The sequence below is a fragment of the Euleptes europaea genome, chromosome 6 (genome assembly GCF_029931775.1).
Source record: "Euleptes europaea isolate rEulEur1 chromosome 6, rEulEur1.hap1, whole genome shotgun sequence".
Taxonomy (NCBI): Eukaryota; Metazoa; Chordata; class Lepidosauria; order Squamata; family Sphaerodactylidae; genus Euleptes; species Euleptes europaea.
The window spans coordinates 25,365,180-25,384,862 of record NC_079317.1 but is presented as its reverse complement, the minus strand read 5'-3'; the positions used below and the strand labels follow the sequence as shown (position 1 = coordinate 25,384,862).

The following is a 19,683-nucleotide window of genomic DNA, read 5'->3' as shown; positions in this document are numbered from 1 at the left end:
TGTGGTCCCGATGTAAACTTCTCCACAGCTGCAAGGTATACGATATACTCCTGCAGAGGTGAGGGGGACAAAAGACAAAAGAGACCCCCTCACCTCTGCAGGAGTATATCGTATACCTTGCAGCTGTGGAGAAGTTTACATCGGGACCACAAAACGCAGCATACAAACAAGGATAAAAGAACATGAAAGATACTGCAGACTTGGCCAGCCTGAGAAATCAGCAGTGGCTGAACATGGACTGACACAAACAGGACACAGGGTCTTATTCCAAGACACTGAAAGACTGGACAATTCTACCAACTATTTTGTCAGATTGCACAGAGAAGCCATTGAAATTCATAAACATCAGCACAACTTTAACAGAAAAGAGGAGAGTTTAAGAATGAATAAGGCTTGGCTTCCTGCCCTGAAAAACCTCCAGACAAAGACAACATTCAACAATAGCCATACAGATTAGCTTTGGATTACACACATTAACAGATCACTTCAGGATACAATGGTTCCATATTAACATACCATACCCTCATTAGCACATTATCTTGATACTTACAGGACAATACTTTTGCAGGACAATACTCAGCTCAAACCCAACCCCTTTCTGACTATATATTACTCTTCCTACACCCTTGACACTGAGAGACACTGTCCTTCAGTGTTACCCCTCTGAAGATGCCGGCCACAGTTGCTGGCGAAACGTCAGGAAAGAAAATTCCAAGACCACGGTTACACAGCCTGGATAACCTACAAGAACCAGTTAGTGAAGGTGTTTGCAATGCAGAATCTTTCCCTGACGTCCCCTTTCTACCACAGTCCTCTGTGGCCCCCCGAAAAAACCGCTGGGGATTACAGGCACTCCCCAGACAAAAAGCCACCAAGCAGTGAAACAGAGGAATTGGGCAAAGTCACCCCATACTGCTCTTGCATCATCACAAAGTTTTCATTCACACTAGAGAGAGGTTGGGTTAAATTTTGCCCTGCTCCCCAGCCTCAATGCAATACATGGTTTTTTGTCCACGAGGATCCCACAATCTCTGTGAATATCTTCTTATGGGCTGCAGGGGTTGCTGGAGGAAGGGGAAGGTGGGGAATGGAGCCTTGTTTACTCACGTGAGGGCTCCTTCTGTTCTGGGGTCGAAGGGAGCAGCGGGTTTTGCCGTCACGTGCCCAGGGAGGCAGGACTAAAGGTTTTAACTTCCTGTCTTTCTGGGCGGGAAAACCGCCTGAGCCAGTTTGCGGACTCACCGAGCTAATAAACATGTAAGTATAGAAACAAACCACACTACAAGAAGAAACATCTGGAAAATAGAAAGGTAAGTGAAAACCCAGAAAACACATGCAAACACAAGGGGTTCCCTGGCCTATTGGGAATACAGCTGGTTTGGGGGGAAAAAGCTATAGACTTCAGCTTAGACTAAGCCTGAGGCAGGGTTCGTCCTATGGGGTGAGATTTTGCAGACGTCTCTTTGGGATGAATACTCTTGGGCGGGCAAGATGCCCTTCGACCCTAGAACAGAAGGAGCCCTCACGTGAGTAAACAAGGCTCCATTCTCGTTCTGGGTCTCCAGGCATCTTGCAGCAGCAGGATCTCCAAGAGCTAGACCGTTTGGGTGGGCCTAGGATTCATCCAAGATGTGCTGCAACACCCTTTGGCCGAAGGATGCGTCAGCAGAAGACATGGTGTCTATTTTATAGTGTTTTATAAAGGTGGAGACCGTGGACCAGGTGGCCGCACGGCATATCTCCTCCACGGAGGCTTGCCTGTCGAATGCTGCCGAGGTGGCAGCACTGCGTACGGAATGAGCGGTAATTCCAGTTGGAACCGCGATCTTGCTGGCCTTATATGCCTCAGTTATGCACTGACAGCATAGCCAATAGCTGCTCTAGACATTTTTAACCCTTTTGACGGGTTAGTCAGGGAGATAAACAGTGAGTCAGATCTCCTAATGGGGGCTGTGCGTTTTAAGTACACTCTGAGGGACCTCCTAAGATCCAGGTTGTGCCACTCCTTTTCCCTGGGATGGCTGGGATTGGGGCAAAAGGAAGGGAGATTAATTTCCTGTTTGCGGTGAAAAATCGAGTTGACCTTCGGGATAAAGGTGGGGTCAGGCCTAAGTACCACCTTGTCCCTATGGAAGGTGCAAAAACCTTTTCGGGCCGAAAGGGCCCCGAGTTCGGAGACCCTCCAAGCAGAAGTGACTGTGGTTAGAAAAATAGTCTTCATCCTCAATAGGTTCAAGGGAATCCCCGAATAGGCTCGAAAGGGGGTCGCGTAAGAGCCGACAGAACTATGTTGAGCCGCCAGGTAGGAAAACGGTGCACTGGAGGAGGTCTAGTCTGGAGCACTCCTTTTAGAAATGATTGGATGTGCGGGTGTCTGGAAAGGGCCATGATATCAATAGAGGGAATGACTGTAGACAGGGCGGCTATCTGTCTGCGAAGAGTGGCTGCCTTGAGACCCTTTTTCGCACCCTCTTGCAGGAAAGTGAGAATCCTGAGTAGGCCCGGAGAGAGTGGATCCACCTGTTTCCTTCTACACCAGAGGGCAAATGTCTTCCAAGAGAAATCATAAATTCTTCTGGTGGAGGGTTTTCTGGACTCAATCATGGTTTGGACGATCTCCGAACTGTAGCCACAACTCAGGAGTCAGCCCCGCTCAATTTCCAGGCGGTCAAGCGAAGCCATTGAGGATCTGGGTGAAGGACAGGTCCCTGGAGGAGTAGGTCTGGCACAGGAGGGAGCTCCCATGGTTGTTGGACTGAGAGCTCCTTGAGGCTGGGAAACAAAGGTCTTCTCGGCCAAAAGGGAGCAACTACGATGATCATGGCTTTTTCCTTCCTGATTTTCCTGATGACTCTCGGGAGTATTGGAAGAGGTTGAAAGGCGAAGAGAAGTTCACTTGGCCATGGAGACATCAGAGCGTCCAGAGCTTCCACTGCTGGGTGAAAGTATCGGGTGAAGAAGCAAGGTAGAAGATGGTTGCTCGCTGACGCAAAGAGGTCCAACTGAGGGTCGGCCGAACCTCTCCATTATTTGTTGGAATATGGACTTGTTGATCGACCATTCTCCCTCGTCAAGGGTCTGACGGCTCAACCAATCGTCTTGCAGGTTGAGGACTCCTCTGATGTGTTCCGCTGACAGCGAGTGAATGCGAGACTCCGCCCAAGAAAAAATCAGTTCCGCCTCCTGCTGTAGCTTCGAGGACTTCAATCCCCCGTTTATGTGAGCTGTGGCACTCACATTGTCCATTCGTACAAGGACATGCTGGTGAAGGAGAAGATCCTGGAAGTGGAGTAGGGCTAGGCGTATAGCTCTGAGCTCCAGAACATTTATGTGGAGCTTCTTCTCTGCCTTTGACCATTGACCCTGGGCAATGAGACTCTGACACGTTGCTCCCCAGCCTTCTAGGCTGGCATCCGTGTGGATCGGAACTTGGTCCTCCACGCTGAAAAATAGACCCTTGCTGAGGTTCTTTCGGCTGCACCACCACTTGAGGCTGAGACGCACATCATTGTCCAAGGGGATGGGTTTGTCCCTCTTCCTGGCTATGAGGTGTTGGTGAGGTTGTAGCAGATGTTGCAGCGGCCTCATGTGAAACCTGGCCCAGGGAACACAACTCAGGCAAGATACCATTATTCCCAGAAGCTTGGCAAGAAACATCACCCCTTTTGTTCTGGACTTCATAGTGTCTAGAACGATGGACCTGATCAGTTCTACCTTGTCTGGGGGAAGGATAGCTAGGCTTTTGCTGGAGTCTAGTATTACTCCGAGGTGCCGAATTCTCTGGGTTGGGAGCAGTTGACTTTTTTCTGAATTTACTAAAAAGCCATGCTCTGTTAGAATTTGAATCACTCTGGATATATGCTCCCTCGCAGCGTCTCGGGACCCGGCACAAATCAAGATGTTGTCGAGATAAGGAAATATCTTTATCCCTTCCTGCCTCAGGAGTGCCACCAGTGTAACTAGGACCTTGGTGAAGACACGCGGAGCTGAGGTCAGGCCGAAAGAGAGGGCTCTGAACTGGAAGTGCCTTCCTTCGTAGGAGAATCTCAGGAATCTCCGATGTACGGGAGGAATGGGTATGGGCAGATACGCTTCCTTCAGGTCTAAGGAAGTCATGAAATAGCCTGTCTGTAGAGCTTCTATCATGGACCTGAGAGTTTCCATACGGAACTTCCTGTACTGGACAGACCTGTTTAGGTGTTTTAAATCTAGAATGGCCCTCCAGTCCCCATTTCGCTTTGGGACTGTAAAAAATATCGAATAGATTCTGGTACCAACTTCTGGGTTTGGAACGGGTTCTATTGCTTGGATGGAAACTAAGTGGTTTATGGCATCCAAGGTCCTGAGATGTTTTTCCTTTTTCAACGATCTTGGGAACATTACTAGTGTGTCTGTTGGAATACTGGTGAATTCTATCTGGTAGCCTGTTGAGACTACCTGAAAGACCCATGAATTGGTGTAGGAGTGTGCCCACCTCTGGTGAAAACATTGGCGTCTCCCCCCCCCCCCGCTATTGTCCTGGCGTCATTGTCTAGAATTTTTGGAGAATTTGTCTTCTTTGCTGCTGTTGAACTGCTGTTGTCCTTGTTGGGGACGAAAAAACCTACCTCCTCCTCTACGAAAGGAACCTCTATTGTTCCAATTTCCCATGAGCTGGTCAGGTCTAAAGCGTGTGAGGGAATGAAAGGATCTGAAGCTAGGAAAGGAGGAGGAGTGGGACTTGCCTTCCTTTCTATAGGACTTAGGCAGTATCTTTTTCTTATCTTTGTCTTCCACAAGGATCTTTTCGAGTCTTTCCCCAAACAATTTTCCTCCTAGAAAAGGATAGGAAAGTGTGAGAGACTTCGTTTTGAATTCGTTCTGCCAGGGACGTAACCAAAGGGCCCTTCTAACTGCCACATTGGAGGAAAAGGCCTGGGCAGTGAATGCCATGGTGTCAAGGGAAGAGTCTGCCATGAATGTAACCGCTCTTAATAGTCTGTTGAGGCCCTCGGGTATTCTGCGATTCTCCCCAGTGTAAAGCTGTGCTGTCTTCCTGGCCCAAACTATAGAGGCTCTGGCCATAATGGAGGTGGCGGCAGAGGCCTGAATGGCCAGGGCGGAGGCATCATGGACTTTTTTGGATAGTATTTCTGCTTTCCTATCCATGGGGTCCCTAATGGTTCCCATTCCACCTCAGCAGGTAAATCTGGGGAATGGACTGCCGCAACAGGGGCATCTATTAATGGTGTTTGCAGAAGTTCCATCGCCTGGGGCACCACTGAATATAATTTCTTGATGCCAGCTGGAAATTGTCTGTTAGCCAGAGGCTTATCGAATTCCGCTTTGACCTGCTTCTCAAAAAACTCCGGGAATGGGATGGCGTGGCTCTGGGACCGGGATCTTGGAAAAAATTCCTTGGTTCCTTTTTTTCTGGCCTTAGGACTGGGATCCAGGGCTGGCTCGGGATCCTCATCCAAATCCAGGGCAATTAGCGCTTTGCTCAATAAGGCCTGAAAATCCTCTGAGGGGAAGAGCCGTGGCTGTTGCTCTTCCAAAATAATTGGATTTTCCTCGTCGGAGTCAAATTCGCCATCCTCTCTGCTTTCCCTATCAGAATCTGCCCCCCCACCGAGGGCACAATCCTCCCTGAATTGGTAAGGGAGGCCCTGGAGAGGAGCCTTCATGGCTGCCTTAGTGGGCCATCTGGATATGGATGGGATAGGTTCTGCCAAGGTTTCCCCCCTGGCTTGGTCTCTAGAACTACCCTGAGGAGTTGCATTTCCTATGGCTTTAAGGAGGGGAGACAGGGAGTCACTGAAAGCCTGCAGCATTTGAGACTGTCTATCTAACACGCCACTAAAAAGATCAAAAGCCTCTCCCCGAGACAAAGGTAACTCTGGGTCAATTACATTACCCGTGAGCTGGTCAGCTGGGAGAGAATTGGAGCCGCCAGTCCCCGCAGGGCCATCCAGCTTGTGTGCTGAGCCGGCTGACGCAGCTCGGCTCCTCGCACTTTTCGCGCCCTTTTCAAGCGGCTCAACAGAGCGTGCTTTTTTAGGCGTGCTGGGGCCCTCTACGGTCGGCTCCGCAGAACCGCAAGAGCGGCCGTTGGGAGTCCTCCCGGCGAACTTGCCCTGTCGAGTCGACGAGGACTCGATCGCTATCCTCCTCAGAGAGGAGTGGGAAGAAGAAAGGGAGGGAATAGAGTCTTGGAAGACGGAGGTCGGGGTAGAAGACGTACAAGGAGAGGGGCTTAAGCAGAGGACGGGGGATTGAGAAGAAAGGGAAAGTAGATCAAAAATTCCTAACGCCCTAGAGCTTGGCGACAAGGCTACCTCCCTAGAGCAAGGCAGGACGGAAACTGGCACAGGCGGTTTTCCCGCCCAGAAAGACAGGAAGTTAAAAACTTTAGTCCTGCCTCCCTGGGCACGTGACGGCAAAACCCTCTGCTGCAAGATGCCTGGAGACCCAGAATGAGAATGATGTGCCACCTTAAGCGCCTTCCCGTTCATGCCCACAGAGGATTCAGCCTTCTTCATTATTTCCATAGTGCTTTTATTTAAAAAGAAAGGAACACAAATCATTGGGTTGTGTCCAGTGACAGTCTCACTGAGAGCTGAGCTCTTCTCTAGCAGGAGGATCTTCCTGCTGAGGAAGAAAGCTCTGACATTCGTTGAATGGAGTCACTGGAAACAACCCACAGCTTCCTCAGGAACGTTTTAACACTAAGGATTACAGCTTGGAGGACTCTGGAAATTATCCTGACGTCTACCAGTAGCAATGGACCAAGATGCATTGCCTTTCCTTAACTATTTCATGCCAAGATACTGATCTGGCACAGCAACGCCTTCCGATTCTGCTCTTCATTTATGGCACACTACATCTGCATGATGCAGGGTTATCTGTTAAGAGGGAGAGAGGTTGATGTGTGTGGATTTGTCTCACGGCACAATATGATCTCTGGACCGTTCTAGAGTCAGTGATTATGTGGCAACAGTGCCAAAGAAGGGAAACTCAGTGGTGAAAACACAGATTACACATACTGCACTGAAATTAACTACTTGATGAGCAGTTTATTATAAAAAGGAAGCATTTGAAAGAATCTTGCCAAGACGTTGGTTTGCACATTCCTACTTCTACTGGTTGATTTTGCCTAGAAATTTCTCTTGCATAAGGCCCTCTGAAATAAACAATAGTTGTGTGAGAAAGCAATGCAGTATATACTCGCAGGGTCCCCGTCTCAGGAGCAGTGTTTTGCGAGGCGAGGATTGCAAGGGGGACAGGAAAGATCTGCTCTATGAATGGAGAACCACTTTCAGTCCTCTGAATCCAACCTTAGTATTTTTTTTAAAAAAAAAAAACATTCGATGACTACTGCCACTATTTTTATTTTATTGAGTTTTGTGTCCCATACTGAAATAAAAGACGTTACCTTCCAAGTTTAAAAACAAACACAAAACTCACTTGTCCACTTTTCCTTCGGTGCTGTTTATAAGGTTCATTAGCTTGTTTTGTGCATCTTCTAACATCTCTTGTTTGAGTTCAGCTATGGAAATAGATCACATTTTACTGTAGGAATTCAAGTAGACAATGTATCAAACAGAAACAGGCACCCTCAAAGTGCACATCCCAAGACCCAGCCAAAAGCATTTGTGATGCCGAAGTGGGATCATCTGCATCTTTGCTTGCTGTATTGGGTAAGTATGAACAAAACTGAACTCCCCAGTCATGATTTTTTATGATTGTCCCAGATTCAGGACAGAATCTGAGATTTTATTTAATAAATGTATATCTTGCACTATTATAACCCACATGTGTTTGTAAAGCAGCTTCCAATGTAAGCAAGAACAATGGACACAAAATAAGAACAGGCGAGATCAAACAACCTGCAAGAGGTGCCGCCTCCTAGGAAATGAAATGCCTATGAAATGCTGTGGCCACAAACAGTGCTGGGTGCAATGAGGGACTCTGTAATGAAAATGGGGGAATTGGTGGAACCCAAGCATGCTTGTGCCGGTAGAAAACAAGCAAAGAGTCAAGGGCAATAAATAAAACAAAGGGAAACAAAGCCTACAGAAAAACCTACCACTATAATCAAATCACTATAACTCTTGACATCAACCATCCAATACAAATAACAAGAAAAAAAATTAACCAGAAGCTTGGGCAAGAAGGAACATCTAAAACTAGAGAAGTAAACAAGTGAACCGTGGTAGGAAGGAGGTTCTACCAACCAGAGTGCCAACATTGAGACGGCCTTCTCTCTGTTGGCCACCACACCTTTCTTCAGAACGTGGTGGGGCCTGAGAGAAAAAAATAGAGAAATGCCAGTTCCAAAGATCTTAGCCGCCTGGCAGGAATACACAGGAGAAGATTTGAGTGCAGAAAAGTTTCCTAGCTTTTGCTGTGACAACACGGACAAGAACAGAGCTAACATTTACCCATTTGGATTCCAAAGCACTCTCTCTAAAACTCTACCCACCGAAAAAGATCGTAAATTGGCACCAGTTTGCAATGGCCCATCAGAGTTGTTCCCGAGAATGATGAAACATGTGGAAAAGGCTTTACTGCAGCGAATACCTTTCAATTTCTGTTAAAATAACCATCCTATTACCCTGACATCGAGCACAAAGCTAGCCAAAATTCAGACAGAAGGATATAAATCCACCACACAAGGCTTGGGAAGTTATTCAGTTGAAGTTCAGTTAGATGACGCTGAGAAAACAAGGTCTCATGTGATGATTCATGAACACCTTGGACAGATTCAGACTCCTTGTCAGCTTCAGCAAAGAGAAAAAATAAGTTTAAACATATTTAACCATGCTTGATATGGACCACTTACAGGTCATAAAAGTCGCCACTGTAGACTTTCAACACCCAGCAGAGGCTCTTTCAGAATTACATTTCACGGCAAGCAGATGAAAAGATTTTTTCCCCTCTGTTTCTGGTGAACTGGATTGCTGGCAACCAATCTAATCAAAACAAGCTGTGATGATTTGTACTGTGCATTTGCAAAACCTATTCCAACAGTCTCCTAGATGGAAGTTACTTCATTTTTTAAAAAAACCTGGAAATTCTGACTTTTAAATGACCACTGGTACAAAACAGATCACCCTTTTAAATGGCACAGGCAAGATGGTACAAAGACCACAATCTATCACACGCCAAACACTCATCCAGTTCTCAAAATCCAGCCTAAATACTGTTTGTATAACATTTCTTAAAGAAGAAGAAGAGTTGGTTTTTATATGCCGACTTTCTCTGCCACTTAAGGAAGAGCCTAACCAGCTTACAATCACCTTCCCCTCCCCACAACAGACATCCTGCGAGGTAGGTGGGGCTGAGAGAGCTCTATCAGAGCTGTGACTAGCCCAAGGTCACCCAGCTGGCTTCATGTGGAGTAGGGAAACCAACTGGGTTCCTCAGATTAGTATCCGCTGCTCATGTGGAGGAGTGGGGAATCAAACCTGGTTATCCAGATCAGAGTCCAAACCACCGCTCTTAACCACTACACCACGCTGGTTTAAGCTTAATCGATGCTCTAAGGCAAATAAATTCTGATGTTAGGGCTAGGCTCTCACAAATAACTCTCTAAATACCTTTTCTATTTAAAATGGCATTCTAAACAAGTACAGACAAATTGATAATGATGAAGAAAAATATCAGGACATGGTTTAGGTTTCCTGTTCAGATTATTCTACCAAGCCTGTGGTTACCATATTATTCCACGTGATTTTTGCCTACCAACAGTATATATATTATATAACACATATTAATGCCACTCTTAACCAATTTTAAGAAAATTATACCAAAACCGTACATTCAGTCTCCCTTTATCTAAATACAACTGTACATGAAAAAGCATAATGCTTTTAAATATCAGTGTTCTTGATTACAGTTGCATTCTTTTCATAAAAGAGTCACATTCAGCTTGGTATTACACATCTGCAATTTATTACAAAGGAGAATGCTTATTTAGCTGTGAAATCAATGGGCATGGTCTTCCAAAATGAAATGAAATGAATCTTATTTTGTCACATAGTCCGCTTTTGAGAAGGATCTAAGGCTTTACTTAATGGGCATAAAAAGGGCAAGACAGAGCCAAGCACACACACAGGCTTCTGTAGGCCAGACAGTTACAATATTCTCCAGCAATTTGTTAACCATTTAAGGACATTTAATAAATGTGCATCTGGTATGTTTTCCCATTAATATCACTTCTTCTGCCAAAAAACCCTTCGGCAGTTTTGGGCCAACCAATCTGTGTCTGGGAATGTATCTGGCCCACTTTCAACAGGACATTATATGTTTTTCTTGTGTAAACAGCCTCTTTTGAATACAGTCTCTTTTAGTTGAAAAAAAAAACATGCTGGCCGAAAGGCTGTCAAGCCTGATGGATGGAGGAAGGCAGCAGAGCTCCAGTTCTTTCCCACTGCCCTACTCTCTCCCCCGCCACACACACACTATGCCCATGCAGGGGCAAAGCCTTGACCCCCTTTCTCCATCCTCTACAGTAAAAATGGCTTTCAGAGATGTATCATCACTGAGGCATTTATTCGCTACGCCAAAGACAAGGCTGAGAATCAGGCCAGCTTTTCCAAACCAGGTAATTCAGTTTCTGGAGTGGAAGACGGAGAAGGAGAAGAAGAGTTGGTTTTTATATGCTGACTTTCTCTACCACTTAAGAATCAAACCAGCTTACAGTCACCTCCCCTTCCCCTCCCCACAACAGACACCCTGTGAGGTAGGTGGGGCTGACAGAGTGTGACTAGCCCAAGGTCACCCAGCTGGCTTCATGCAGAGGAGTGGGGAATCAAACCTGGTTCTCTAGATCAGAAACCACCGCTCCAAACCACTGCTCTTAATCACTACACCACGCTGGAGTTTCTACTCCCGTGGTCTCAGGCTAAAGTAGAACTTAGCTGGAGAATTTCACCAAGAACTGAGTCAGCCCTCCTCTGCATAATCTTACTATTTCATTGGCAAAGCCTTGCCTAGCAATCCCACTTCTTATTAATGCTGAGAGAGAGAGACAGAGAATGTTGGAAACTGGCTATGGCATATATCATTAAACAGGGGCAGTATAACGTAAAGCAGTTATCACGTAGAACATTAACAGGTGAGCCCCTTTCTTGTGGCGTTTACCTTTCAATTAACTCATTAACAAGCCAGGACACCTTGAAGCCCACTGAGAAGGAGACTTGCCCCATGTTTCAACCATTTCAAACGTTGACAGCTCAAACAAATCAACCCAAATTCCTTATCAGCACACTATGAACACAGTCCCCAACTAAACACATGGAGAATGTGGTTTGTTAATAACAAAACTATGTAAATTCGAACGAGTGACATGCCTTAACTCAGACAGAGCGATTCAGAAAGTAATGAGGAACAGGATGATGTGGCACACCAATGCTAGGCTTGCAGAAGACTGAGTTTTTATGTTATTACCCCACTGCAGCAATGAAAAGCCAGACTGCAAACACAAACAGACTCAGCTGGAATTTAGATCAATGTTTATATGACCAAGTAGTAAATATTACAGAGTCTCATTGCAATGGCTGCTGATCTACTGCTGCCAAATTTCTTTGCATACCCACAGTTCCCTCACGATCCCCAAACACAGTTTTCACGTCTGGCGATCAAGCTGGCTGTAGGAGTCAAGTAAAGTTCTCTTGGCCTCCTTTGTTAAGAAAAATCCCAGGCATTTTCTTTAAAGCATTTTTAACATTGTGTACGTGGCTTTATGCTGCTTCAAAGCATGAAAAAAGAGAAACATAGAAGTACCATCTACCCCACTCTGAAAGTCAAAGAAAATAAACAGCAGGTGGAGCTAAGGGCCAAAACAGATGCAATCCACTATTCAGATCTTCCCAGGTTTTTCAAAAACAGACCATGATGCCCTCTGGGGACAAGAGAACATCATAGGTGGGGTCCAGGGGTTCTTGAAAGCACTAGCCCTGTCACAGCTTTCTTGCACAAGTTGTTTTATTGCAAGCTGCCCAATCCAAACACCTGAAGGTATGGTTAGCTTCACCCACCTCGGGGTTACAATGCATTACAAGGGAGAAGAGCCACAACGCTGTAACCTGCTTCTTTGCCTAAGAATCTCCTGGGACAACACCTCTGGCTACTCCCCGCTTTTCCTTCTGGAAGACTTGGTTTCCCCTTTCCACCTCTACACCTGTGCCTTCTCTCTCTCCAGCCAGCCTCCTCCCCTGTCCCCTTCCTTCCTTTTTATAGCCCCAGCTCCACACCAGGAGGAGGAGGAGTAGGAGTTGATTTTTATATGCCGACTTCCTCTACCACTTAAACCGGCTTACAATCACCTTCCCTTCCCCTCCCCACAACAGACACCCTGTGAGGTAGGTGGAGCTGAGAGAGAGTGATTAGCCCAAGGTCACCCAACTGGCTTCATGTCTAGGAGTGGAGAAACAAATCCAGTTCACCAGATGGGCATCTGCCGCTCATGTGGAGGAGTGGGGAATCAAACCCGGTTCTCCAGATCAGAGTCCACCACTCCAAACCACTGCTCTTAGCCACTACACCACGCTGGCTCCACCATCCTTTTCTGTGTTTCCTGCTCCTTATCTGACTCCTCCTCTCCGTAGCCATGCCCTGATTTAAACCGCCTGTGCCCAGAGAGCCAATGCTCCCTTGTCCAAGTCTGCCTGCTTACTCTCCACCTTCTGAGCCTCTCTGTGGCAGGTGCCAAAGCTGCCCTCTTGCTGAGGCACCCCTGGTCCCACCCTGCTCCACCCAGGTGAGTCTTGCTGCTGGGCCCAATCAGGTCATTGCCAGGTAGCCCACCACACACACACCTACTTTTTGAAGCATAGGGAAGGGATGCTGGATGACAGCTTAACCTTTTCCTCCCAGGTCTCAAATATTGCTCTTCCAAAACATCAATTTTTAACTGCACGTGGAGAAACGGGGGGAAAGACAGGAGGTTCAGGCTCTTGTACTCATCTTTCCCCTCTCAAATGCAGCTTTGGGGGGACATTTTAAATTGTGGAAAAGACAAGAAAGAAGAGGGCTGAATGCCTGTCACTTAGCAACCCTTCTCTGATCTACCAGAGATCTTAACTGTGAATCTTTTGGGTTCTCTCTTCTAGCAAGGACTAAAGTGCAGAAGCCAGGAAGACAGCTTGGCTTCCAGTCCCAATGGGCTTCCTTTTTTCCTGAAGACATTCCACTTGCAGATACTGGAAGCCTCAAATTAATTTAAAAACAAATATTTAGAGCACTTCTAACTGACAAGTGCCCTGAGTCCTCAGGCAAGCTAAACACTTTAAAGAATACAGTGTGGACAGACAAACAGAAAACAAAATATACACGTGAGGAACCTGGACTTGAGCAGGGCAAAATAAAATTGCCTGACCAGGTACACACATAAGAATAAGAATAGTTGTTGGCAAGGCAGATATAAGGGAAAACAATACTCTTTTTAGCCTACTGAACATCTGGCTGAAGTATCTGAAAGCCAACACTCATGTATTGGGGAATATTACAGGTTAAATCCGATGTCTCCCTTCTGCTAAGTTGGATCCAATAATTCTCATCTGCCAAGTGTTTCTCCGATAAAGAAGTGAAAAGGAATCACTGGATCCAAACCCTTGTCAAAACCTGCTAACTCCCTACAGCTAGGAGTGGAAAAGTAGGTCTTCTGCCCAATACAGGGGGGAAAACATTCCAGGACCTGCACAGGTTAGACAGTCATGTGCATAATACAACATTTACTCCAGCTTGAATTTTCCAGCTTATCCCAATACTTTCATACTGCACAACTGAGAAAACGTGACTCCTAGCTATCCAATTAGAATGGATGAAAACTGAAAAGTATCTTGAAGACCATATCACAGGAGACAACCTCCTCACTACTGGAAGCGTCTGGAGCTGCTACTGGACTCTTGTGGAGGCACCATGAGAAAGAACCAGCATCTCCACATACACAGCTGCCTCATTCCCATAATGGCAGCATTATCTACATGTTAGCCTAGCCCACAGGTCTGAAGTAATCAAGTGGGACCAAATCATATGTCAGCCAACCTCTGTCATGTACACAAGTGGTATTAATACTAGGTTGCTACTTGTTGCTCAGAAAGCTGCCTACTTTTCCTTTGAAGGTAATTCCTATCAGGTGGGGTCTGGCAGGACTCAGATGGCAATTTAGGATAATTTGGTCTCCATGATGAAGACTCCACAAGCTTTGCCAAAGTTTGGCTTTGCTCCAGAGCAGTTTCAATGGCTTCTATGACAAGGCTACATTAAAGATCGGCACATCTGTTTCACCAACAATATTCCCACAACAGGAACCTTAATTATGTTTCTCTACAATAAACGTCCCTATTAATACGCTTGGGTCACTCAGTCAAGACACTGTTAATCTCAAATTGGCTATGAAAAAGAAAAGATTCCTACAAAGCTTTCCCTTATGTATTTGTCAGTTATCGCATATTCTGCCACAACAGCAAAAACTATTACTTTTTCTTTCCTTTAAAATGTTTCTCCTGGCAAATCCTTCTGCTGTCTGGCCAAGTTTTATGTTAAATAAAATAAATTACAACAGAATTTATCAACGCTTGGAGTGTTTAATCTTTAAAAAGAAAGGGAGGGGGAAGTATCCCACCTATTCCAAAAAAGAGAACAATTTTCATTTTGATAGTTGATATGCCACTAAGATTATATTGTTACCTTTTTACAGGAAAAAAAGAATAACTGCAAAAGACAAATGTAAAGATATAAAAATACAACCAAAAGTTTTGTGATGGGAGACTGATTTTTTCCTTATGTCAACAGCCTCTCAGACTTCATAGGGGCACTGCTCCACAGGGTCCCTAACCTTCAGAGGGCACAGGCGGCTATTCAAAGAAGCAAAGGGGTCGCTGCCAGAAAGGGCAAGTTGAAAAGCCCCTATAAGTTCACAGAACTCAAGGTGCCTTAGATCCCAGGTACTGCACAAGATACATCAGCCAGTATATATAGAGGAATCTCCCTCCCCCATCTTTAATGCTAACCTTTAGATGCTGACAAGCTCTTCTGTGAAGGGCATACAACTGTGTACTTTTTTAAAAAAAAGAAGGTGGTAAACCACTTTTGGCTGATAAGAGCCAACTGAGGTGACTTAGGTTAATTCTGGGGGGAAGATGAGTGTACCTGTTTCTTTGGAGGAGGGATGAATGTCAACGTTGTTCAGGAAGCATGGCGCAAACTACTCATGAAATGGCCATTGTTCAACACCGATGACCTTTCCAAGTGTGTGTGTGTGTGTGTGTTAAGTGCCATCAAGTCATTTCCGACTCATGGCGACCCTATGAATCAATGTCCTCCAAAGTGTCCTATCCTTAACAGCCTTGCTCAGATCCTGCAAATTGAGGGCCATGGCTTCCTTTATAGAGTCAATCCATCTCTTGTTGGGTCTTCCTATTTTCCTGCTGCCTTCAACTTTTCCTAGCATGATTGTCTTTTTCAGTGACTCTTGTCACCTTTCCAACTAGAGATCCATTATTCACTTGACGTTGTTGAGCAGAGTGACTGAATGTGTGGCTGAGAATATATTTTAGGGTAGTTGTTTTTTTGGATCATGCAAACCTTGTGATCCAGTGCCAGCCTGCTTTCAAACCAAGCATGAAACTGAGACCACTTTATTAGTCCAAGTGGATAATCTCTATCTAGAGAAATACAGGGAACGTTGCCCAGTTGGATCTTACTGAAGCTGAAAGTGGCATAAATACCACTGATAATCAAATATCACAAACATATGGGATGAGACATTTTCACAGGGTACTGATACACCCTGGGAATTATCCGGTGAAGTACCACATGATTACATTTCATCCTTGTTATTCTTTATCATCTATATTAAGTTGCTGAGAAAGAGAGATTGTCAAAGGATTAGGAGTAAGGTGCTACCTACAGTTTAAGGGTATCTTGCAACATTTTTAAAGTTCAAATGCAAGAGATGTGTCTAGCATCACCAGTAAACAGAACATGGATTAAGGAACTGAACTGAGAGTCTAGATGAGACATAAATCTCTAGGCTCCAGAAGAAAAGAAGCTACCTAGAACTGATGGCTTTCTCCATTCAGTTATCTGGCACACAATCCAGGAATTCTGCTGGACTATTTTTGCTCCTGGATTCACTAGAGGCAGCTGTGGCCAAAGATACTTTATCACCTTAACATTTTGCGTATGCTGTGGCCTTTGCTGAAGAGAGAACTGGCAACCACTGTCCATGTTTTGCAACTTCTGGAATTGATCACTGCAAAGCACTCACCAGGGAGTTCTCCTTGAAGAGTGTTCAGAAACGGGCTTGCTCATATAACATGTACAGCTTTGACTCCTAAACACCACGCAAGGGGGCAGAAGAATATTTACTGCTAATGTTCTACTTATCGTTACCTGCCATTAAGCACACCAGTGAGCCAGATAAATCTTTTTGTGTAGCTTATGCCATTTTTAGGAGGTGTGGTCAAAAAAAGATTCTCAGCTGTGTGCGCCCCTGAAACATTTGCAATAAAAGTTGACGAAAGAAACAATCCCAGCTAATCAAAAAGACAAACAGAGCTCTTAAGTTGCAGAGAATTTATCAAAAACACAAAGCCAATTATTTCAGAAAACTTTATCGACCAGAAGTCCAATTGAAAAAAACCAACCCTAAATAAAATAATGATCGGTTTAAAATCTCATGCGGTGAGATCCAAACAGCCAATATAGATGCACCCTACAGCTTGGGATCCTGCAAAATGTGAAAGAAAGGTTAGCAAGGTTGTGGGTCCCACTAGCAGCTGATAGGGAGGGGGTCACGGAAGCTTCACGAACAAAATGCCACAGGGGACAAGGGCTACAAGCGAGGAGCGTGAAACTGGGCGAAATCTCCCCCACATCCATCACAGCAAATTCTTCTGGCACAACAAGCTCTTTTGGTAAGGGGGGAAGGGGAGGTGATTTTGTCCAACTTCCTCTCTGCACTGCGACCCTCCTTCCTCGTGGCATTTCATTCATGACTCTCTCGCTACCTCCAGCACCATCATTTTCAGACATCTTAGGAGGATGCTGGGACAGGTGGAAAATATCCGCAACTGAGAGCACCATCGTTCTCAGTTGCCAAGCAGTGACCTTCAGCATGGGGAATTAATGGTGTGGTAGTTTGGAACCTGACCTGGATGGCCCAGGCTAGCCTGATCTTGTCAGATTTCAGAAGCTAAGCAGGGTCGGCCCTGGTTAGTATTTGGATGGGAGACCACCAAGGAATACCAGGGTTGCTGTGCAGAGGCACTGACAAACCACCTCGGTTAGTCTCTTGCCATGAAAACCCTAAAAGGGGTCGCCATAAGTCGGCTGCGACTTGATGGCACTTTACACACACACACACACACAGTTTGGAACCTGAAAGTTTGGAACTCGGCAGTTTGGAACCCGGCTTTTAAGCCGTGCGATAAATCTCTCTGTGAACTATAGTTTTATTTCACTGTTAGCCACTGTAGTAATTTTGATAAAGATCTTGAGAGTTGTGTTTAAATGGAAAATACCATCTAGTTAAACTGTCTTTTAACAGAATGGCATAACTTTAATCATAATAAAAATGAAGCTGTCTGGGGAACTAGTGAGAACAACTATTTCCTTGGCTTCCATACACAACCTTCCAAGACGAAATGCTTTTCACAAATAGATTCAGTCACTGCTTTGCAAGAATTTCTTCCACTGGTAAGATCCTGTGTAGAGCTACATCACTCAGCCCATTTGCAAAGAATTAATGGAAACCCGTTCTGTTACCTTCTCTCTTAAGTGCCCCAATTTGCTCCTCTCTGAGATCCAGTTGCTCTGTTAGCCTTGATGCAGAATCCAGGGCTCCATTTGCTTCCTCTAAGCTTTCCTGAAAGATATGGCAAATCATTACAGCAACACTCTGCTCTATCAATAGAGCAAGAAAAGGGTCCTCTATTTCAGCTAAAAGCACCAAAACATACACAAGTCATTATGAAGCAGGCCATGCAGCCTATAAAAGCTGCAAAGGAAAATATTCCCTAGAATGACTAGGCGCATGGCACATCCTTTCCACTACATTTATTTCTAACACGTGTATGCCACCTTTCCCATGAGGACCTCAGGACCCAACAATATAAAAATATGAAAAACTGGATAAAAACACACATATATATAAACATACCCAGATATACTTCGAACTATCCCACACTTTGCCCTAGCAGGATATGACATCTTTGCCCAGGCTTAGGCTGCACAAAATCTCTCCAAAATAAGTCTGTTTTTCAATCTTGATTGATGGTCGAAGCCCCGCCCCCTTCCAGGAGGCTATTTTACAAGCATGGGGCTCGGCTGCTGCAGAGCATGTATTAGGCAGAGGGGACATGCAACCACAGTGGCCAGATCTTTTCTACCCAGGAAAGGCTGCAGTTGGCTAACCAGTCTCGGCTGGTAAAAGGCACTCCTGGCCACAGCTTCCATTTGCTTATCCAGCAGTAGCCCTGGGTCCAAGAGCACCCCTAGACTACAGACCTGTTCCTTCAAGGGGAGTGCAACCCCATCCAGAACGGGTGACATCTTAAATCCCAGGGCAGACCTTCTGCCTACCAGTAGCACTTACATCTTGTCAGGATTCAGCTTCAGTTTATTAGCCCACATCCGCTTCAAAACTGCCTCCATATTTTGGACCAAAACTCTACCACGTTTTGAATCATCTGAGGTTTTTTGGATAGTTTTCAAGGGCTGCCTCATGCACAGAGCATTACAGTAATCTAGCCATGCTTGCCCCCTTGGTTTTTGCCTTACCCTTTCAGAAGGGACTACATACTTTCCTGTTTCCCATAATCAACCCAGTCCACCCCATTTTTGACACTGGCTGTGGCTGTCAGTTCAAATCCGATTAAGAAGCAAGCTGTCTTACAGAACTATCACAGCCTACCTGCAATGAAATCACTTTCTCTTCTAGTTGCTCTGCTCTTTTCTTCCATTCTGCAGTCTGCCTTTGGTGTTTTTGTAGCTCAGCCGAATACATGGCTTTCTCTTCTAAAGATAAATTATGTACATTTAGATCGTTATTTAATAGATTAATTAAAAAGGCCCTTTTGTCTTGGGTCCTATGAATGAGTTCTGTGCCCCTGTCATGGAAAGCACTTCCTCTGGGCTAAAACTTCCATGTGTGCAAGAGCCATGGTTTTCAGCGGGCTCTTGAACAAACAGAAGTTTTAGCAGAAGCCTCTGTTGCAGAGCACACTTCCTTCTGTCCAGTGTGCATGGAACTGGTTCTTAGGACCCATATACCTTAGTTATTGACATCAGATATTGGAGAGAACTGCTCGGAAAGTTATCAAAATATGAGCACATTTTCAGATAAACAGAAAAAAAAATTCTACCTGGAGAAGTTAACTCACCCTTTTGGAACTGCCCTAGCACCATCTGCAGGTTGGCAAGGGACATGGCATACTGTTTCACCTGCTCTTGCGCCATCGTTAGTTGAAGAACAGTTTCGTCTCTGTGCCTGGTAACGAAGTTCAACTGTTCTTGCAAGGACTCCACCTGCATGTTTGCCTGATGGCTTCAAATAAAATGCATGGAGTTAATCACAAAGAATTCTCATTCCTGAAATCACTGTGTTTTTAGGGCCTAGATGTCAGGCAGTTTTCTCATCACTGTCGAAGGCTTTCATGGTCAGAGTTCATCGGTTCTTGTAGGTTATCCGGG

General features: G+C 45.3%; 1 protein-coding gene across 1 annotated transcript in view; it reads right to left on the bottom strand.

The window, feature by feature from the left end:
• The window catches only part of TRIP11 (thyroid hormone receptor interactor 11), a 51,550-nt gene that overhangs the window by 6,709 nt on the left and 25,158 nt on the right, over nucleotides 1–19,683 (bottom strand). Inside the window, exons 13-16 of the mRNA XM_056851692.1 lie at nucleotides 19,374–19,537; nucleotides 18,905–19,008; nucleotides 17,758–17,857; nucleotides 7,447–7,528 (exon numbers count right to left, since the gene is read on the bottom strand). Coding sequence (XP_056707670.1) covers nucleotides 7,447–7,528; nucleotides 17,758–17,857; nucleotides 18,905–19,008; nucleotides 19,374–19,537 — 450 coding nt within the window. The remainder of the gene's footprint in view (nucleotides 1–7,446; nucleotides 7,529–17,757; nucleotides 17,858–18,904; nucleotides 19,009–19,373; nucleotides 19,538–19,683) is intronic.